The sequence below is a fragment of the Notothenia rossii genome, assembly GCF_949606895.1.
Source record: "Notothenia rossii genome assembly, chromosome: 7".
Taxonomy (NCBI): Eukaryota; Metazoa; Chordata; class Actinopteri; order Perciformes; family Nototheniidae; genus Notothenia; species Notothenia rossii.
The window spans coordinates 13,599,611-13,614,691 of record NC_136905.1 but is presented as its reverse complement, the minus strand read 5'-3'; the positions used below and the strand labels follow the sequence as shown (position 1 = coordinate 13,614,691).

Below are 15,081 nucleotides of genomic sequence, written 5' to 3'. Positions count from 1 at the left end.
AGGCTGGGTGCAAAAATATATGTGGAAGTGCAAAAGAAACACTGAATCAAAGCTCATTAAAAGAGTTATGAACAGGGACTCATCTGATACAGGGTGCCCGCGGGGTCTTAAAAAGTATTAAAAGTTGATAAATCAATTTAGCTCAAATAATTAAGGCTATTAAAAAGTATTAAACTGCATTTTCCAAGGTATTACATGTTGTAGCTTGTTTTCAATAAGTATATAAAGAGGTTGTGTTCTACAGTCTGCCTGAATGTAATCATTGCGTAGGTGTGTAGTGTGATTCTGTGGAGTTTATTTATGGCATCCCGTTGGATTGGACGTCATCTGAACAGGACATCTCACGCTCACTGACTGATAGCTCGCGAAGCTCCGTTTACGCCGGTTGTTAAGCAACATCGTTATGGGGAAATGCAAGTCTGCGTCCAAATGGTTGGAAGATAAGGAGGAAGGACAATCAATACTGTGTATATAGTCAATGTGAGGTAAAGTGTGTCGCCAAGGTAACCGGTTAAAACTCCAAGTGGCGATGAGGTCTTAAAATGTATGGAAAGGGTCTTAAAGAAGGTCTTAAAAGGTCTTACATTTGACTTCAGGATTCCTGCATATACCCTCTAATAAAGCTGAGCAGCTGCTCTAGTATTGAGTTTCTACTGATCACAGACAGTATAATCCACTTGCTTTGGAACACAGAAACCTGATGTCTTAGGAAATCAGTTGGCCCCGAGCTGACTGATTGATCCGGGTTAAATTGGGTTAAATTGTTCAGATTGTAGGAATTGCAAACATTTTCACTGGCCATCTGCACAAGTCCCTGCTTGTTATCAGGCACGGGTTGAAGTCATGGACAATGTTTGATATCACTAACTGAGAACAGAACTGATGTAAGGCAGAAGTGTCCTTGATACAGAATGCTTTTACTTTATTCGTGTCCATATTGATGTGTATATATTAAACATGTATTTATTTTCTTTTCTTTTGCCCAGAGTTTCCTCAGACATCTGCTACAGGAAGCAGCCGTGGAGCCTGGTGAAAGCGTTGATAGAGAAGAACACCTGGAGCGGCATAGAGGAGTACTACAGACACGTGGGTGAGTCACATGGTCCGCCTCCAGCTTATCCCTGTATACACAAAGGGTGTTTCTCAATCTCGAGTACGCTTGCTTGGTAGCACATGTCTTCCGAGCGTCTTGCTTCAGAAGCGAGGCAAGAATCCTTCCTGGCATTCGGAAAACGAAGAGTGGAACAGGCGAGCAGCAGGTGTGTGTCATATGAGAGGCCCCGCCTTGCATTTTCCGCCACGGATTTGGGGAAATTGGTCCGTGCGCAAAGCATTGTGGGGATTTTAAGACCGCGGAGTCTACACATGTGCAGCCTCGACATTTCTCCAAACGAAGTGCACCGGGCTCTTTAGAATTCCAAGTATGCTGGACATTGGAACAGTACTTCGGCGGCACTCGATGACGTAGTATGCTTGAAATAGTGGCTCTGGAGCAGCTTTACTCGACATTGAGAAACACCCTCAGACTTTGGAAACCCTATTCAGCCTTATTTCCCTTTTTGTGAATAAGTGAACTAAAGTGAAGCTGTGTGAGCAGAACACACTCCACATGAAAGCCAAATGCACAGTTTCATATTGCAGACCACAACACATCATGTCCATTTGTGAGTGTTGTGGCTTGAATGTGTTAGCAAGCATACTTTACCCCTATTAGTATCACCCGTGTGAGTCACTACTACTTTCTCTTTTCTATATAAAAGACGAGAGTAAGTGGCCAAAGTCCTTTTTTTTAATAAAGATAAACTTGTTCTTTTTCCACAGATTAAGGCTTTTCAAGTTAGTAATGATTGTTGGAACTAAAAACCACCAGAGTCAGGGACAGTTTCATCCCACAGGCAATAAGACATCTACAACATTCATCTGGCTGCTACTTTAAAATTATATACCTATTAACTAATATATCATATTTCAATGACTTGCATGTAGAATCTTATTGCACTATTTCACTATTTTAAACCATTTTTCTTCTTGGATTTACTATTTACTTGGACTATATTTGTCTGTTTATCTGTGTTTTGTGTTGCTCTGTTGGACAAACCTGTTACACAAGATTTTCATCGACATAAATACACAGTAGCTATGCTCTTTTGACAAGTAGAGAACCTTGAACCTTGAACACAACACAATCTATACGGAAAATGTTTTTAAATAGCTTTTAATTGTTTTTAAATTCCTCCTTCACTCAAAAATGTGTTCTGTTTATCGTCTCTCCACTGCACTGAGCTTCAGTGTTCAGATTGAATGTGTGCATAGTTTGACATTAGGGGGTTGATTTCTCATTTATCTTCTGAAGCTGGAAACTTTCTCTGTGTCGTCTTTAATATGCGGTTACCACTTTACAATAAGACTACCCTTATAAAGGATTCATAAAGGGTTTATAATTAGGTTGTAAACACTTTATTAATCATTAAGAAGCATTTATAAACCAGTTCCAACATAGTTTTCATACATCAACACAGGCTCACTATTTGGCAAGATGACTAAGCCTTATATTGGCTGCCCAGCTTACTTCGTCTTCTTCATCAGCCAGCATCCTTGGTGTATCTGATGTTCACTGAGTTGATTCCCCCCCATCCATATTGATGTTTCTTGGCATCTCTTTATGACCATTTATTTACGAGTTACTAACATTTATAACTGCCAAAAGGGAGCCTTATTGTAAAGTGTAAAACACATTCCCATTTATTAATGAGTTACTACCTTTTCTAATAATAAGGCTTAGCAGTACAGATAAATGTGGGCTCACTATTTGGCAAGCAACCGGTCACAGTTGCCCTGTTTATCTCATGTCTTATAAAAGCTTATTAAGGATGTATAAAGTGTTCACAACTTAATTAATTAATTACAAACTATTCGTAAACCCTTTTATAAGGGTAGTCTTATTGTAAAGTGGTATCAAGATGTGTATGCATGAGCAGGATTTTTGAAATCACTTTTAGCTTGTCAATCATAGTAACATTACAATTACTCTGCAAGTATGATTGTGAGACTGACCGTTGAGCGGCCCGACCAAGCAAGGAGGCAGAACGTCCAAAAATATAACCCGACGTGGGCATTTATTAAAAATAATGTGCACAAAGTTCACAGCCTCAATCCTGCTGTTCTCCGTGAACACATCCTGCAGCCACAAAGATCTCACACACACTATCAGCCTCCACACAGACAGGGAAAACAGAGCCTAAATACCTACACACTAATTAGCACAACAAGACACAGGTGGTGGGGGAGCAATTAGACACAGGTGAGGGGGGAGGAGACAACACAGGGCACCAGGTGAACACAATCAGCAACAACATACATGGGGAACAGGGAAGCTGTCGTCAATACACCCCACACAGTACAATGATTATATCCACATGTCCACGTGAGCCCTAGTAACGGCGTCTCGTCGTTACAATGATGCAGAGATGTAAAACCTTGCACAATTATCTTGTGTCCGGTCGTTAGTCCTCCAAAGAAAACATGAATTTCAACCTTACACCTCCGTACTCATTTGCCAGCAAGTGTGCTAGATGTTTTGTAGATTACAGGATTACAGGATTGTACTTTTTGTTCAATCTGTAGTTCAAACAACTGACCTCGAACTGGCAAAAACCAGACTTTATCTGGTGGAAAGGCTGTGAACTGTCTGTGAACTCAAACATTATGTTGATACAAAGATTCTTGATAATCTTCAGAGTTTCCCTTTTTAATAGATTGTTCAAACATGAGTTTATGGTTTTCACATTGTCTTACAAGAGCTTTGCCCACACAATACACACACACACACACACACACACACACACACACACACACACACACACACACACACACACACACACACACACACACACACACACACTTAAACTATTACATAAATAAGGCAACAATGTGCCCTTGTATAAATTAACAAGTGTCAAAAAGTATTTAGTGAAGCATGTAGAAGTTTTCTTTCTCATTTAGTATGCACTTTCCTTCCTTAAAATGTGTTCTGCCAGTATTTGAACCTCAACCTTACGTTTAAAATCCTTCATTGTTTCGTTTTGCAGAGGGTGAAGTGATCAAACTCGAGACGCTAATGCAAACGGAGGTTACCGTGGTTACCACAGGCGAAGCAGTGGGTGCGGATGCTGCCATGACTCCCCAGTCTATGCGCCGCCGCAAACGCACATGCACTCGACGGCAGGGCGAGAAGGACCGGGAGAGGGAAGGAGGAGGCATGGGCGGAGGAGACCGAGGGGACAGAGGAGTCGGGGAGGACCGGGACCGGAGAGAAGCCAGTAAGTCCAGGGAAACAGTCCATGAAAAGCTTTGGGTCAGCGCTTGGAATTTAAATCATTGCCACCAACAATGAAGCTCGTGCCAAAAGCCTCAATCTATTTTCGGTGCAATACTGCCATCTAGTGGTTTGTTTTAGATTCTGCACAGAAACAGAAACTATTGCCTTCAAAAAGAGACTCAAGGAACATCATTTATTTGCAGCTCTTGTGTCTTCATCACAGTCGACCTAGACTACGGCTGTCTCTGGATAACCGATTGAACATGATTTCATATTTGGATAATTAATTTAAGGGTGGAAGTGACGGCAGTACAAAGTCTTGATTTTTTTTTTTAAATGTTAGCTGTTTTTTTAAGGTGAGGAATATGATTGAATTTGAGTACACTCATTGAAGAATGCTTGTTTTTCATCACAATCCGCTGTTTTCTACTAAATGTACCAAATGTTCCAATTCCAGCAATTCCAAAATGTCTCCCGGCGTCTCAAACCAGAGGTCTTGCTAAGCAGCATTAAATAATCATGATCAAAACATTCAAAGTTATTAGGAACAGCTAGTAAAAAACGAAATGGCATGATACATGTATTGCTGTTGATATACCGTACAGTGTACAAAGGAATTCTGCATTCATTTCATTTCTAGATGTGATGATGATGATGATGAAGGCTTTGATAATCTAGATAGTTCTAGTTTAGGTACTGTACGTTATGTAAATCCTTAAGGAGAATATAATGGACAACATTTTGGAATTGGGGTAACTTGTGGAATTTACGAATTATACATTTTTACCTTTTTTCATTTTGTATTGATTTATTAAGACTTAATTATCACAATGATCATCACAATGCTCAGTGAAAATATTTCTTGTCATTTGTCTATTTTTTCAGGTGGTCCGTTTATTAAACTAGGAGAGCGCTCGCGTGGTGGAGGACCCAACAGTATATCAACCATCCTCCTCATCGTGAGCTTCATGTAAGTTCAAGCGTGTGTGTACTGTGTTTAGTGTGTGTAGTGTGTGTAGTGTGTGTGCTGTGTGTAGTGTGCTGTGTATACTGTGTGTACTGTGTGTACTGTGTGTACTGTGTGTAGTGTGTGTGCTGTGTGTAGTGTGTGTGCTGTGTGTAGTGTGTGTACTGTGTGTACTGTGTGTACTGTGTGTAGTGTGTGTGCTGTGTGTACCGTGTGTGTGCTGTGTGTACTGTGTGTACTGTGTGTAGTGTGTGTGCTGTGTGTAGTGTGTGTACCGTGTGTAGTGTGCTGTGTGTACTGTGTGTACCGTGTGTACTGTGTGTACTGTGTGTAGTGTAGTGTGTAGTGTGTTTACTCTGTGTAGTGTGTGTGCTCTGTGTACTGTGTGTGTTTTTGGCATTGAATGAATACTGGCGGCCTTTTCTGGCTGTTTTTAACTCAATGTTGTTTCTAGCATGTTTTATGTGTTTACTGCACCACAATGTTATGAATCTCGTGTCTTATTCGTGAGTTATCTTACACACAATGACCTACTTTAAACAGAGCAGAGCATTCATAAATAAAGATGATGTTATTAGACCCTCCAGAAAAACGCGGGCTAAAATCCTTGATTATGCGATTAAACATGCGGGGGTTTTAATGTGATTTTATGCGGTGAAATATGCGGAAAGTTGCGTAATATGTATTGGGCTGTCTTATTTATTCTCTCTCACACACAACCTGCCACTAACGTTAAACCCCTGTACTATTCAATTAAACACATTCAATGTTTGTTTATTGTAAAAGCAATTGGGCTATATTAATCTCACACACACACACACACACACACACACACACACACACACACACACACACACACACACACACACACACACACACACACACACACACACACACACACACACACACACACACACTTCTCCGCCTCATTCTGTTTTCATTTACTCGTTCGTTATCTGACCAGCTTCAATCTTGTAGGCTACTCACTTCGTTTCTTGTAGCCCTCGAAAGGATTTTGGAGGTTGATGCCTCGCTGAATGTGAGTTGTTTGGCTTTCTTGTCCGCAGCAGCAGAAAGCATTTTCGAATGTTTGAATGAATCAAAGTGGGTCGTCCCCGTCGATTTTCTCTTATGCTCCAACACACAGTTGCACGGGGTGCAGAATAGTTTCCCCCCACTTTTTGCCCGGCCTTTAGTAGAAATGTTCGTCGGTAAATGGATTAGATTTTTTCATCTTGGTGTTTTCTCTATCGTGTGAGCTCCACACGTTCACTCTATACAGTGTTGTTTACATTCTGTGATGCGCGAGCTGATGACTTCACGTCAAGACGAGTTCACTTTTTTTCTTCTCAACTTTGTGTGGAAAAATGCGGGGATTATGCGGCCTTTTGATAAATATGCAGCCTTTTAAAAATCTGCGCCATTTTGCTGATTATGCGGTAAATTCTGCGATCGCAGAATCGCGTTTTTCTGGAGGGTCTATGTTATATAAGAACGGGACTTCCTGTGTTCACAGCAACACACACAAAGCATGTGTGCGTTCTTGCATGTGGTTCAACTCCTCTGTAAAACAGGATCAAGTAGGATTCATGAGTTCCTACTTGATCAAATCCCAGGTTTGATTGTGTATTTCTGATTCTATCTGCTTCCTGCTGTCTTGGTTCTATCCACGTCTGAATGCTCCTTCACTCAGACATGTTGGATATCGATCTTCTGCATACTGACAGCCTCACAATGCCTCTCTTGCTATTTCTCTTTCCCTTTCTCTCTGCAATACTTGTGAATAGGATCTGTATCAGGTTCGTATGACAGGATTTGCTTTTTATACTGCTGGCTGCTTAAAATAAGGACTTTGTAAATGACACAGGAAAAATCCACCCTTTGATACTCTTTAGATGCACTCAAATTGAGCTTTAAGAAGTTCTATATCTCTAGAGGAATGCAACACAGTAGAACCATATTCTGTTCTTTTGTGAGGGTAATTTGTGGCGGGTGGATCTTTCCTCCAAATAAATGTAAGTGTTGTGAACGAGTGCAGTGTTGTGAAATTAACAAACACTAAAATATTCCTCTCCATCCTCTTTTTTTGTCAGTAGTATTGATATTTTCATTTTGCAGTTCATATCTTCCTGTTGCTTTCACATTGATTTGAAGCACTTTTAAAGCCGTTGATAATCAAGACTACTTTCTTCCCTCTCGCCTGGCGCTCAGTCTGGTGGTGCTGGTTGCTCTCAACATGCTGCTCTTCTACAAACTGTACGCTTTGGAAAGAGCGGCCCATACACTGGAGACATGGCACTCCTACTCTGTTGCTGACAGGTAAACACACCACACCGCTTTCTATACCAACATAGACTCCCTGTTGTGCGGTAATTGCTGTGCGTGTCCTTGTGGGATTTGAGTTGTGATATATCCCTCAGATATTCCATAGCAGCAGCAGCAACTCCTGTCGTGCCTTTAGAAGATGAAAGCCTAATTATTATTTGATCAATATCAACGAGAGATCACATTCAAAAACCAAAATGTGTTACTGTTGTGTCATTTTGTGTCATCCTGCAAGTTATCGGGTTACTTCACTCTCACTTGTCTCAGTGCAGGGGAAATATTGAATAATAAAATGTCTGAAACTGTACAGCAGACAGACTAAGTAACATGTGGGAGGTGGAGCCTTTAGCAACTAAAGAGATATTCACGTCAGGAGTTGCTGGACACCAAACAGAGCTGAAGGGAGAGCGAATATTAGACTTTGAGTATTACTAATGCTGCTCTGCTCCTTCTGAATGGGTTGATAAACGTCTGTATTCTAACATTTCCTTCTTACGAACAAAAGTCAAAATATCAGTGTTGATTATACAGTTTGTTTTTATTAGCCCCTAGTGGACAAACTGCTGGTTCAGGTTAAAGACCCATGACTACACTGCTGACTATTTGCTTTCTGAAGTTGTAATGGCGGTTCCTTCTCCCTCCTCTCTGCAGTCCTTTGCCTCAGACAGCTGGGGAGTGGGCTCAGGTTTTGCAGCTTCAGAGGCAGTTCCACCAGGCTCAGCTCAGCAAGTGGCAGCAGATCCTGCAGTCCTCTGTCACGCTTCTTGACCAGGTGTGTGTGTGTGTGTGTGTGTGTGTGTGTGTGTGTGTGTGTGTGTGTGTGTGTGTGTGTGTGTGTGTGTGTGTGTGTGTGTGTGTGTGTGTGTGTGTGTGTGTGTGTGTGTGTGTGTGTGTGTGTGTGTGTGTGTGTGTGTGTGTGTGTGTGTGTGTGTGTGTGTGTGTGTGTGTGTGTGTGTGTGTGTGTGTGCATTTGACCCGTTGGTAAGTAATTACCTCCGCAGAAACCAGTCAGCAAGAAAGCTCATGTGCCTCACAAACGGCGTGTGCTTTATCGTGACTGCATTATGTAATCCACTAGAGTTTATTTCTGTATCACGTTTTGGGCACATGGGCAATTCAGTGTGCTTAACTAATACAAAAAAGCATCATCCATATAGAAAGTATGATTGACAGACAGTACAAACAGCATATCTCACCCAACCTTTCTCTCACCCCCCTCCATGTTTATCTCCCAGATGAAGCATTCTTTAGAAAAGCTCCACCATGGCATTGTGGTCCCAGAAGTGCAGCAGGATGAAACCATCACAGAGCCAATGACTGAGGCCTGAGCCCCCCCCCCCTGATCTCTGAACACACCCTGGGGGGGGGTAGACTTTTAAAAAAGAATGCCGCTGGTCGACTTTGATCAGCACAGTTTGCTCTTTTTCACATTTCCAAATCAAATACCAGAAGAGGGAGACGGAGGGGACTACATTACCCACAACTCTCCTCACCTGACTGACTTGAAAGGGCGACGTTCGCCTTCAGCCTCAACCAGTAACATCTTCAATGAACTCTTTCTGACTGGGCGCTTTCAGGACCACAGCAATAACTCACCTACAGCTGCTAGTCACGTGTGCGTAGGGTTTGGGAACGGGCCACTGGTGGGCCCATTCCAAACCATCCACTCCTCAACTATCTCAGTGACATTTCAAAATGGCTAACCTAACCTAACCGCTTCAGAAAAACTTTAATTCAGACCTCCTTAATTTTCAGAACCTCAAAAAATGTTCATGACTTTAAAAGACTTCAGTTGGACATGCAACATTTCCCAGGGAACAATGACTCTGGAAAGCGGGAGCTCCTGGTCCTGGGAACAGTTGGTCTCTTTAGTGAACGCCTGCTGAAAACAAGATGGAGGATGGGACAAACACCCAGAAAGAGACGGGAGCAAGGACGCCTCTAGGTCTTTCCTTCTCAGATTTGTTCCTCCATATCCGGGTCGATCCCCATTTTAAAAGCCGCTGTTCCTCTCAAAGGGGATGAGGAACATTTCAACACCAGACACTTTAGTTTTCACCGTTTTTAGATGTGAGTTACACACCTGAGGTTTAATCTCAAACACCATCCCACTCCTCCCTGTCTTTCTTCGGGGGTTTTTAACTTTTTTCAAAATCAGTGTGTTGGGTCGTTTGTTTGGACAGGAAGCTGCGTCTCACTGGACTGTTACAGTATTTATTATTACCGATGACTTGATCTGAAATCCTGTCCTGCTCTTAAGAAGTCATATGGTGGGTATTTTATTTTGTGTTGCTCTGATATGCTGTTGCAGTGCGGACCAAGAGGAGCTACACGAGAATGGTTACTGGTCACAGCAATAATGACAATAGTGATGCTAGTACTTTTTGAATGTTTCAAACAAAGTAGTATATCATAATAATAATAATAATAATAATGATGATGATGATGAATTGTGTGTGAATGTGTGTAGAGGCAGAGAAGAAGACTTGACGGATGTTTGTGTTCATGAGGAGTCCTCAATGTTTCAGATGTTTTCACATTAGTGTTTATTTGAGTTGTTCTTTTTGGAGATTTCTCTGTCATGTTTGGTTGCTCACTCTTTGTATGACAGAGCCAGAGCCTAAGAGCTCAGGGTTTACCGTAGACTTGATCAAAAGACCAGAACAGTCCGCTACTCTGTTGTCCCACTGGGCCGGACGCCTCCAAACAAGAGGACCAACCAGAATCGAGTAGGCCCAGGTGAAGAAAAAGGGAATCTGTTTTGCAGTATTGTTTTTGTGTGTTTGTACATTTAACTCGACTGACTTGTCTCCTCTTTTTATTCACTTCATTTTCTATCTTTATAATTTTGTCCTTTATTTTCAGCCTGTTTCATCCCACTCCGATCTGTCCTCAGCCCGTGTGAAAACATCCCACTCTTTTGTTGATTTCTTCTTCTCATCACTCACCCCCACACTTCCTCTCTCTCTCTCTCTCTCTCTCTCTCTCTCCGTTTCACTCTCTCTCTCTCTCCGTTTCACCTCTCTCTCTCTCTCTCTCTCTCTCCGTTTCACCCTCTCTCTCTTCCTCTCTCTCTTTCTCTCTCCGTTTCACCCCCTCTCTCTCTCTCTCTCTCCGTTTCACCCTCTCTCTCTTCCTCTCTCTCTCTCTCTCTCTCCGTTTCACCCTCTCTCTCTCTCTCTCTCTCTCCGTTTCACTCTCTCTCACTCTCCGTTTCACCCTCTCTCTCTCTCTCTCTCTCTCTCCGTTTCACCCTCTCTCTCTTCCTCTCTCTCTTTCTCTCTCCGTTTCACCCTCTCTCTCTCTCCGTTTCACCCTCTCTCTCTTCCTCTCTCTCTCTCTCTCTCTCTCCGTTTCACCCTCTCTCTCTCTCTTTCTCTCTCTCTCCATTTCACCCTCTCTCTCTCTCTCTCTCTTCCTCTCTCTCTTTCTCTCTCCGTTTCACCCTCTCTCTCTCTCTCTCTCCGTTTCACCCTCTCTCTCTTCCTCTGTCTCTCTCTCTCTCTCTCTCTCTCTCTCCGTTTCACCCTCTCTCTCTCTCTCTCTCTCTCTCCGTTTCACCCTCTCTCTCTCTCTCTCTCTCCGTTTCACCCTCTCTCTCTTCCTCTCTCTCTCTCTCTCTCTCTCCGTTTCACCCTCTCTCTCTCTCTTTCTCTCTCTCTCCATTTCACCCTCTCTCTCTCTCTCTCTCTTCCTCTCTCTCTTTCTCTCTCCGTTTCACCCTCTCTCTCTCTCTCTCTCCGTTTCACCCTCTCTCTCTTCCTCTGTCTCTCTCTCTCTCTCTCTCTCTCTCCGTTTCACCCTCTCTCTCTCTCTCTCTCTCTCCGTTTCACCCTCTCTCTCTCTCTCTCTCTCCGTTTCACCCTCTCTCTCTTCCTCTCTCTCTTTCTCTCTCCGTTTCACCCTCTCTCTCTCTCTGTTTCACCATCTCTCTCTTCCTCTCTCTCTCTCTCTCTCCGTTTCACCCATCTCTCTCTCTCTCTCTCTCTCCGTTTCACCCTCTCTCTCTCTCTCTCTTCCTCTCTCTCTTTCTCTCTCCGTTTCACCCTCTCTCTCTCTCTCTCTCTCTCCGTTTCACCCTCTCTCTCCCTCTCTCTCTCTCTCTCGCTCTCTCTCTCCGTTTCACCCTCTCTCTCTCTCTCTCTCTCTCTCTCTCTCTCTCTCTCTCTCTCTCTCTCTCTCTCCGTTTCACTGAAAATGACGGCAACAGAAGCATGTGGGCCACGCTGTGCATGGCCATCCGCTGATAGCAAAATGGTGTAATATTTATTGAGGGAGGGGGGGGGGGGACAGGATTTGGAGAGGATTAAGGGGGAGAGAGAGAGAGACGGATGAGTAGCGGGGTTGATAATGTACTGGAAAGATGTGATTGTACACCGCGCCATGGAGAGAAATGAAAAGTTCTAAAACACACAACAACTGCTCGCCTATGTCTGAGTCTGTGTCTGTCTTTACCTTCTCAACGTTAGCACTGGATTGTGAGGGAACTGTTTCTATAGATTATTGTGGCTGTTATTTGGTTTAAAATGGGTTTTGTATCGGGAAACAAGAAGTCCAAAATCCCAAAGCCTACATTTTCAGATTGAAATGTCTTCTTTTGTCCCACCACGTTTCCAAAATCCTAAAAGTTCAGTTTATATTATAAAAGACAACGAAAAGGCAAATATTTCAATTTGAGAAGCGGGAGGCAGCAATATGTTTCACCTAACTTTAGTGAACAATGCTATTTCCTGCTGTTGTTTATTTATGAATATAAGCATGTCATAAATAAATTAGACTAAATGTCCTGACACGAACACAGCTACCATTTATCTACCATGAAAAGAAAGACTCAACCGATTTTCTCACTTTTTATTTATTCGCCGTGCACCACTTTTCTATTCCTTTTATTGTGGCAAGCAACATTTCCACACCTACATGAAGTAAAAACTGTTTTAGTTGAAAGAAAAGGGGGACAGACCAACGGTGTGGGGAGCAGTGAGATTTTCATTTGACTAGTCGGTTCATCTGTGCAGGAAAGGTGTATTAAATGATTTAAACTAAAAGAGAAGCATTCAGTAAGCAGTATGTAACAGTTCTTGATTGGGTGGCTTTCCCTCTTCGTATTTATTAAAGTCATGGCTTTCTTTTTTAGCCTGTATATCTTAGGACAGTACTCCGACAGGACTCCTTCCACGTCAATAAGCTTGCTGTGATTCTGTGTTACTGTATCAGCTGGTGTGTGTCCCCTTCTCAGTTTCTCAACTGGTGTCAAACTCAGATTTGGTACAAAAAGAGATGAACACTAAAAGCAGTGTTTGCCCTCTAGTGTTCATCGCGAGTAACTGGCCAGCTGGAAAGAGAAGTAAGTAGCTATTTTTTTTATTAAAAGCACTAAAGATTTGTAACACGGCTCCACCTCTGCCCTTTCCCTTTTGGTTTCCACTGGTTTCCGCCTGGGAGGCACACTGGACAGGCTGTGTGGGGTATTAACCCACAGCATTTAGATCAATACAGCCATTTGCAAAGCCCTTAAGTTTTTTCCAAAAACACTCAGACATTTGTTTCAAATTGCAGTGGGAAATGTTCCACTTTCAGCTTAAAGTGACAGCTTTTATGTCGGTTTGTGTTTGCTAAAGCTGCTTTTCTTTGTGAGCTACGAATTGATCTGGTGTGCTACATATGTCAGAGGAAATCTCACTTTGGCTTCAGGGGCAGTTTTTGCGCTTGACCACCACGGGTTGTATTTTTTTTTTTTGCATTACACAGACAGTTTAAACAATGGATTCAATTCAAAGGAAATTTCACTGAAATTTATATTGAAAAAACAAAACGTTATTACATTTTGATCGCCGATCATCATGATCTCTTGGGGATGTAGAGAAAAAGTAAAAACGTTACTGTTGGGCCTTTTTATTCTCGTGTGGGAGAAGAACCCCCTCTGGAGAAAACTTTGGGATTTTAGCTTTTGGAGACCATTTACACGCACATATCATTTACATATCAATGTTCTCATATCAGCTTAGTTCAAATATGTATGTAAAAAATGTCAGAAGTAAATAAGGGTTGGATTTGTTGCCAGTCGGGGTTAACCTTTAGAAATTGGCAGCTGTGAGAACACTGCTGATATAAAGGATTTGGTATTGTCTCTCATTCTGGCCGAAATGCTGTTTTCTGAGACACTTTCAGGCTATTTTTGATAAAAAGTTGACAAATACTTCGTACTCTTTGGCATAAAAACTGTTCAAATGTTTCATAGCAGGAAGGATATCAGCAGTGTTTCCTCTGTTTGCCTACAATCCCACTGTGTTACATCACAACAGAAAGTACATTTCCAGGCAAATTCAGTCTTAATAGCATAATAAGTAAAAGTAAAATACACCTTAAATATATGATTTGCTTTTAAAATATTGATTCATAAATACAAATATGTTATATGCGCACCAAAGCTTCTAAATACCAACATTTGAAGCTTGATGTTGGTCATTTGGATTAGCTTATAAGCATGCAGATAGTGGATAGTCAATATAGGTCTATATTATTTATATAAGAGTATCTGTGCATATATACAGTTCTACCCTCTATCTCTTCCTGTTAATCCACAAGCTGATGCATCCATCCTGTCCTCCAAACACGATGCAGTTCAGTCCTTTCCATCCTTTTTGCAGATAGTCGAGTGAAGATCTGTGTCCTCTCTGTGGTTTAGTTTTGATGTGAGGGACGGTCAGAGGAGACTCGAGTGTCAATCTGGAATTTGTTCTCGACCTGTGGTACAAAACATAAACCTGTCAGCAAAATTGGTAAAGTAAAAGGTAAACAATCTTAATATATAAATAAATACAATACAGGTAGGGGGGTAGCAGCTCTGAACGGTAGGGTGGGGCCAGGCCATTGAGGGATTTAAAAGTAAATAAGATCATTTAAAAAAGAAATCCTAAAATGTATGGGCAGCCAATGGAGCGACGCCAAAATGGGGGAAATGTGCTCGTAAATGGCATGGAATATTGCACAGTTTAAGCTAGGTTTATGGTGCGCCAATCCAAATGCTAAATTGTCTTATCCTATAGTTATTCATTCACTATCAAATCGTTATATGTTAAGGCAATAACGTGTCGAATGGCACTCTAAATTGTTTTCATTGGGACTAAATCCAAATAACAATAATCCAAATATGTAATTGCATTTATTTTAACGCTTTTACAAGTGCTCAAAGCGCTTTACATTACATATATCAGACATGTAATACATCAATACTGTCGACAACACCCACAGGAGCAATTTAGTGTGAAGTGTCTTGCCCAAGGACACAGCGGCATGCTGACTGCTGTGGGGGAGTGGGTCAAGGTGGGAATGAAGTGGTGTTCCCAGCCCCCCTGATCTGATCTGATGATCACAGCTAACTGCGCCACAGCACAAATCACCTCTTCTCTCAATTGTTCCCTAATTGAGTAGTTTTCCTGCACCAGCATACGATAGGATTGGATGAACACAC

General features: G+C 42.0%; 1 protein-coding gene across 9 annotated transcripts in view; it reads left to right on the top strand.

The window, feature by feature from the left end:
- Positions 1–10,054, top strand: part of gramd1a (GRAM domain containing 1A) — a 38,800-nt gene extending 28,746 nt beyond the window's left edge. For 8 of the 9 annotated variants that reach the window (XM_079640447.1, XM_079640446.1, XM_079640452.1 and 5 more), the window contains 6 exons: positions 987–1,090; positions 4,089–4,319; positions 5,204–5,288; positions 7,497–7,604; positions 8,262–8,382; positions 8,846–10,054. In XM_079640447.1, coding sequence (XP_079496573.1) covers positions 987–1,090; positions 4,089–4,319; positions 5,204–5,288; positions 7,497–7,604; positions 8,262–8,382; positions 8,846–8,938 — 742 coding nt within the window. In that variant the 3' untranslated portion in view covers positions 8,939–10,054. Of the gene's footprint in view, positions 1–986; positions 1,091–4,088; positions 4,320–5,203; positions 5,289–7,072; positions 7,605–8,261; positions 8,383–8,845 lie in introns of those variants that run through there. The other variant, XM_079640449.1, reaches the window with a different exon arrangement.
- The last annotated feature ends 5,027 nt before the right edge of the window (positions 10,055–15,081 follow it).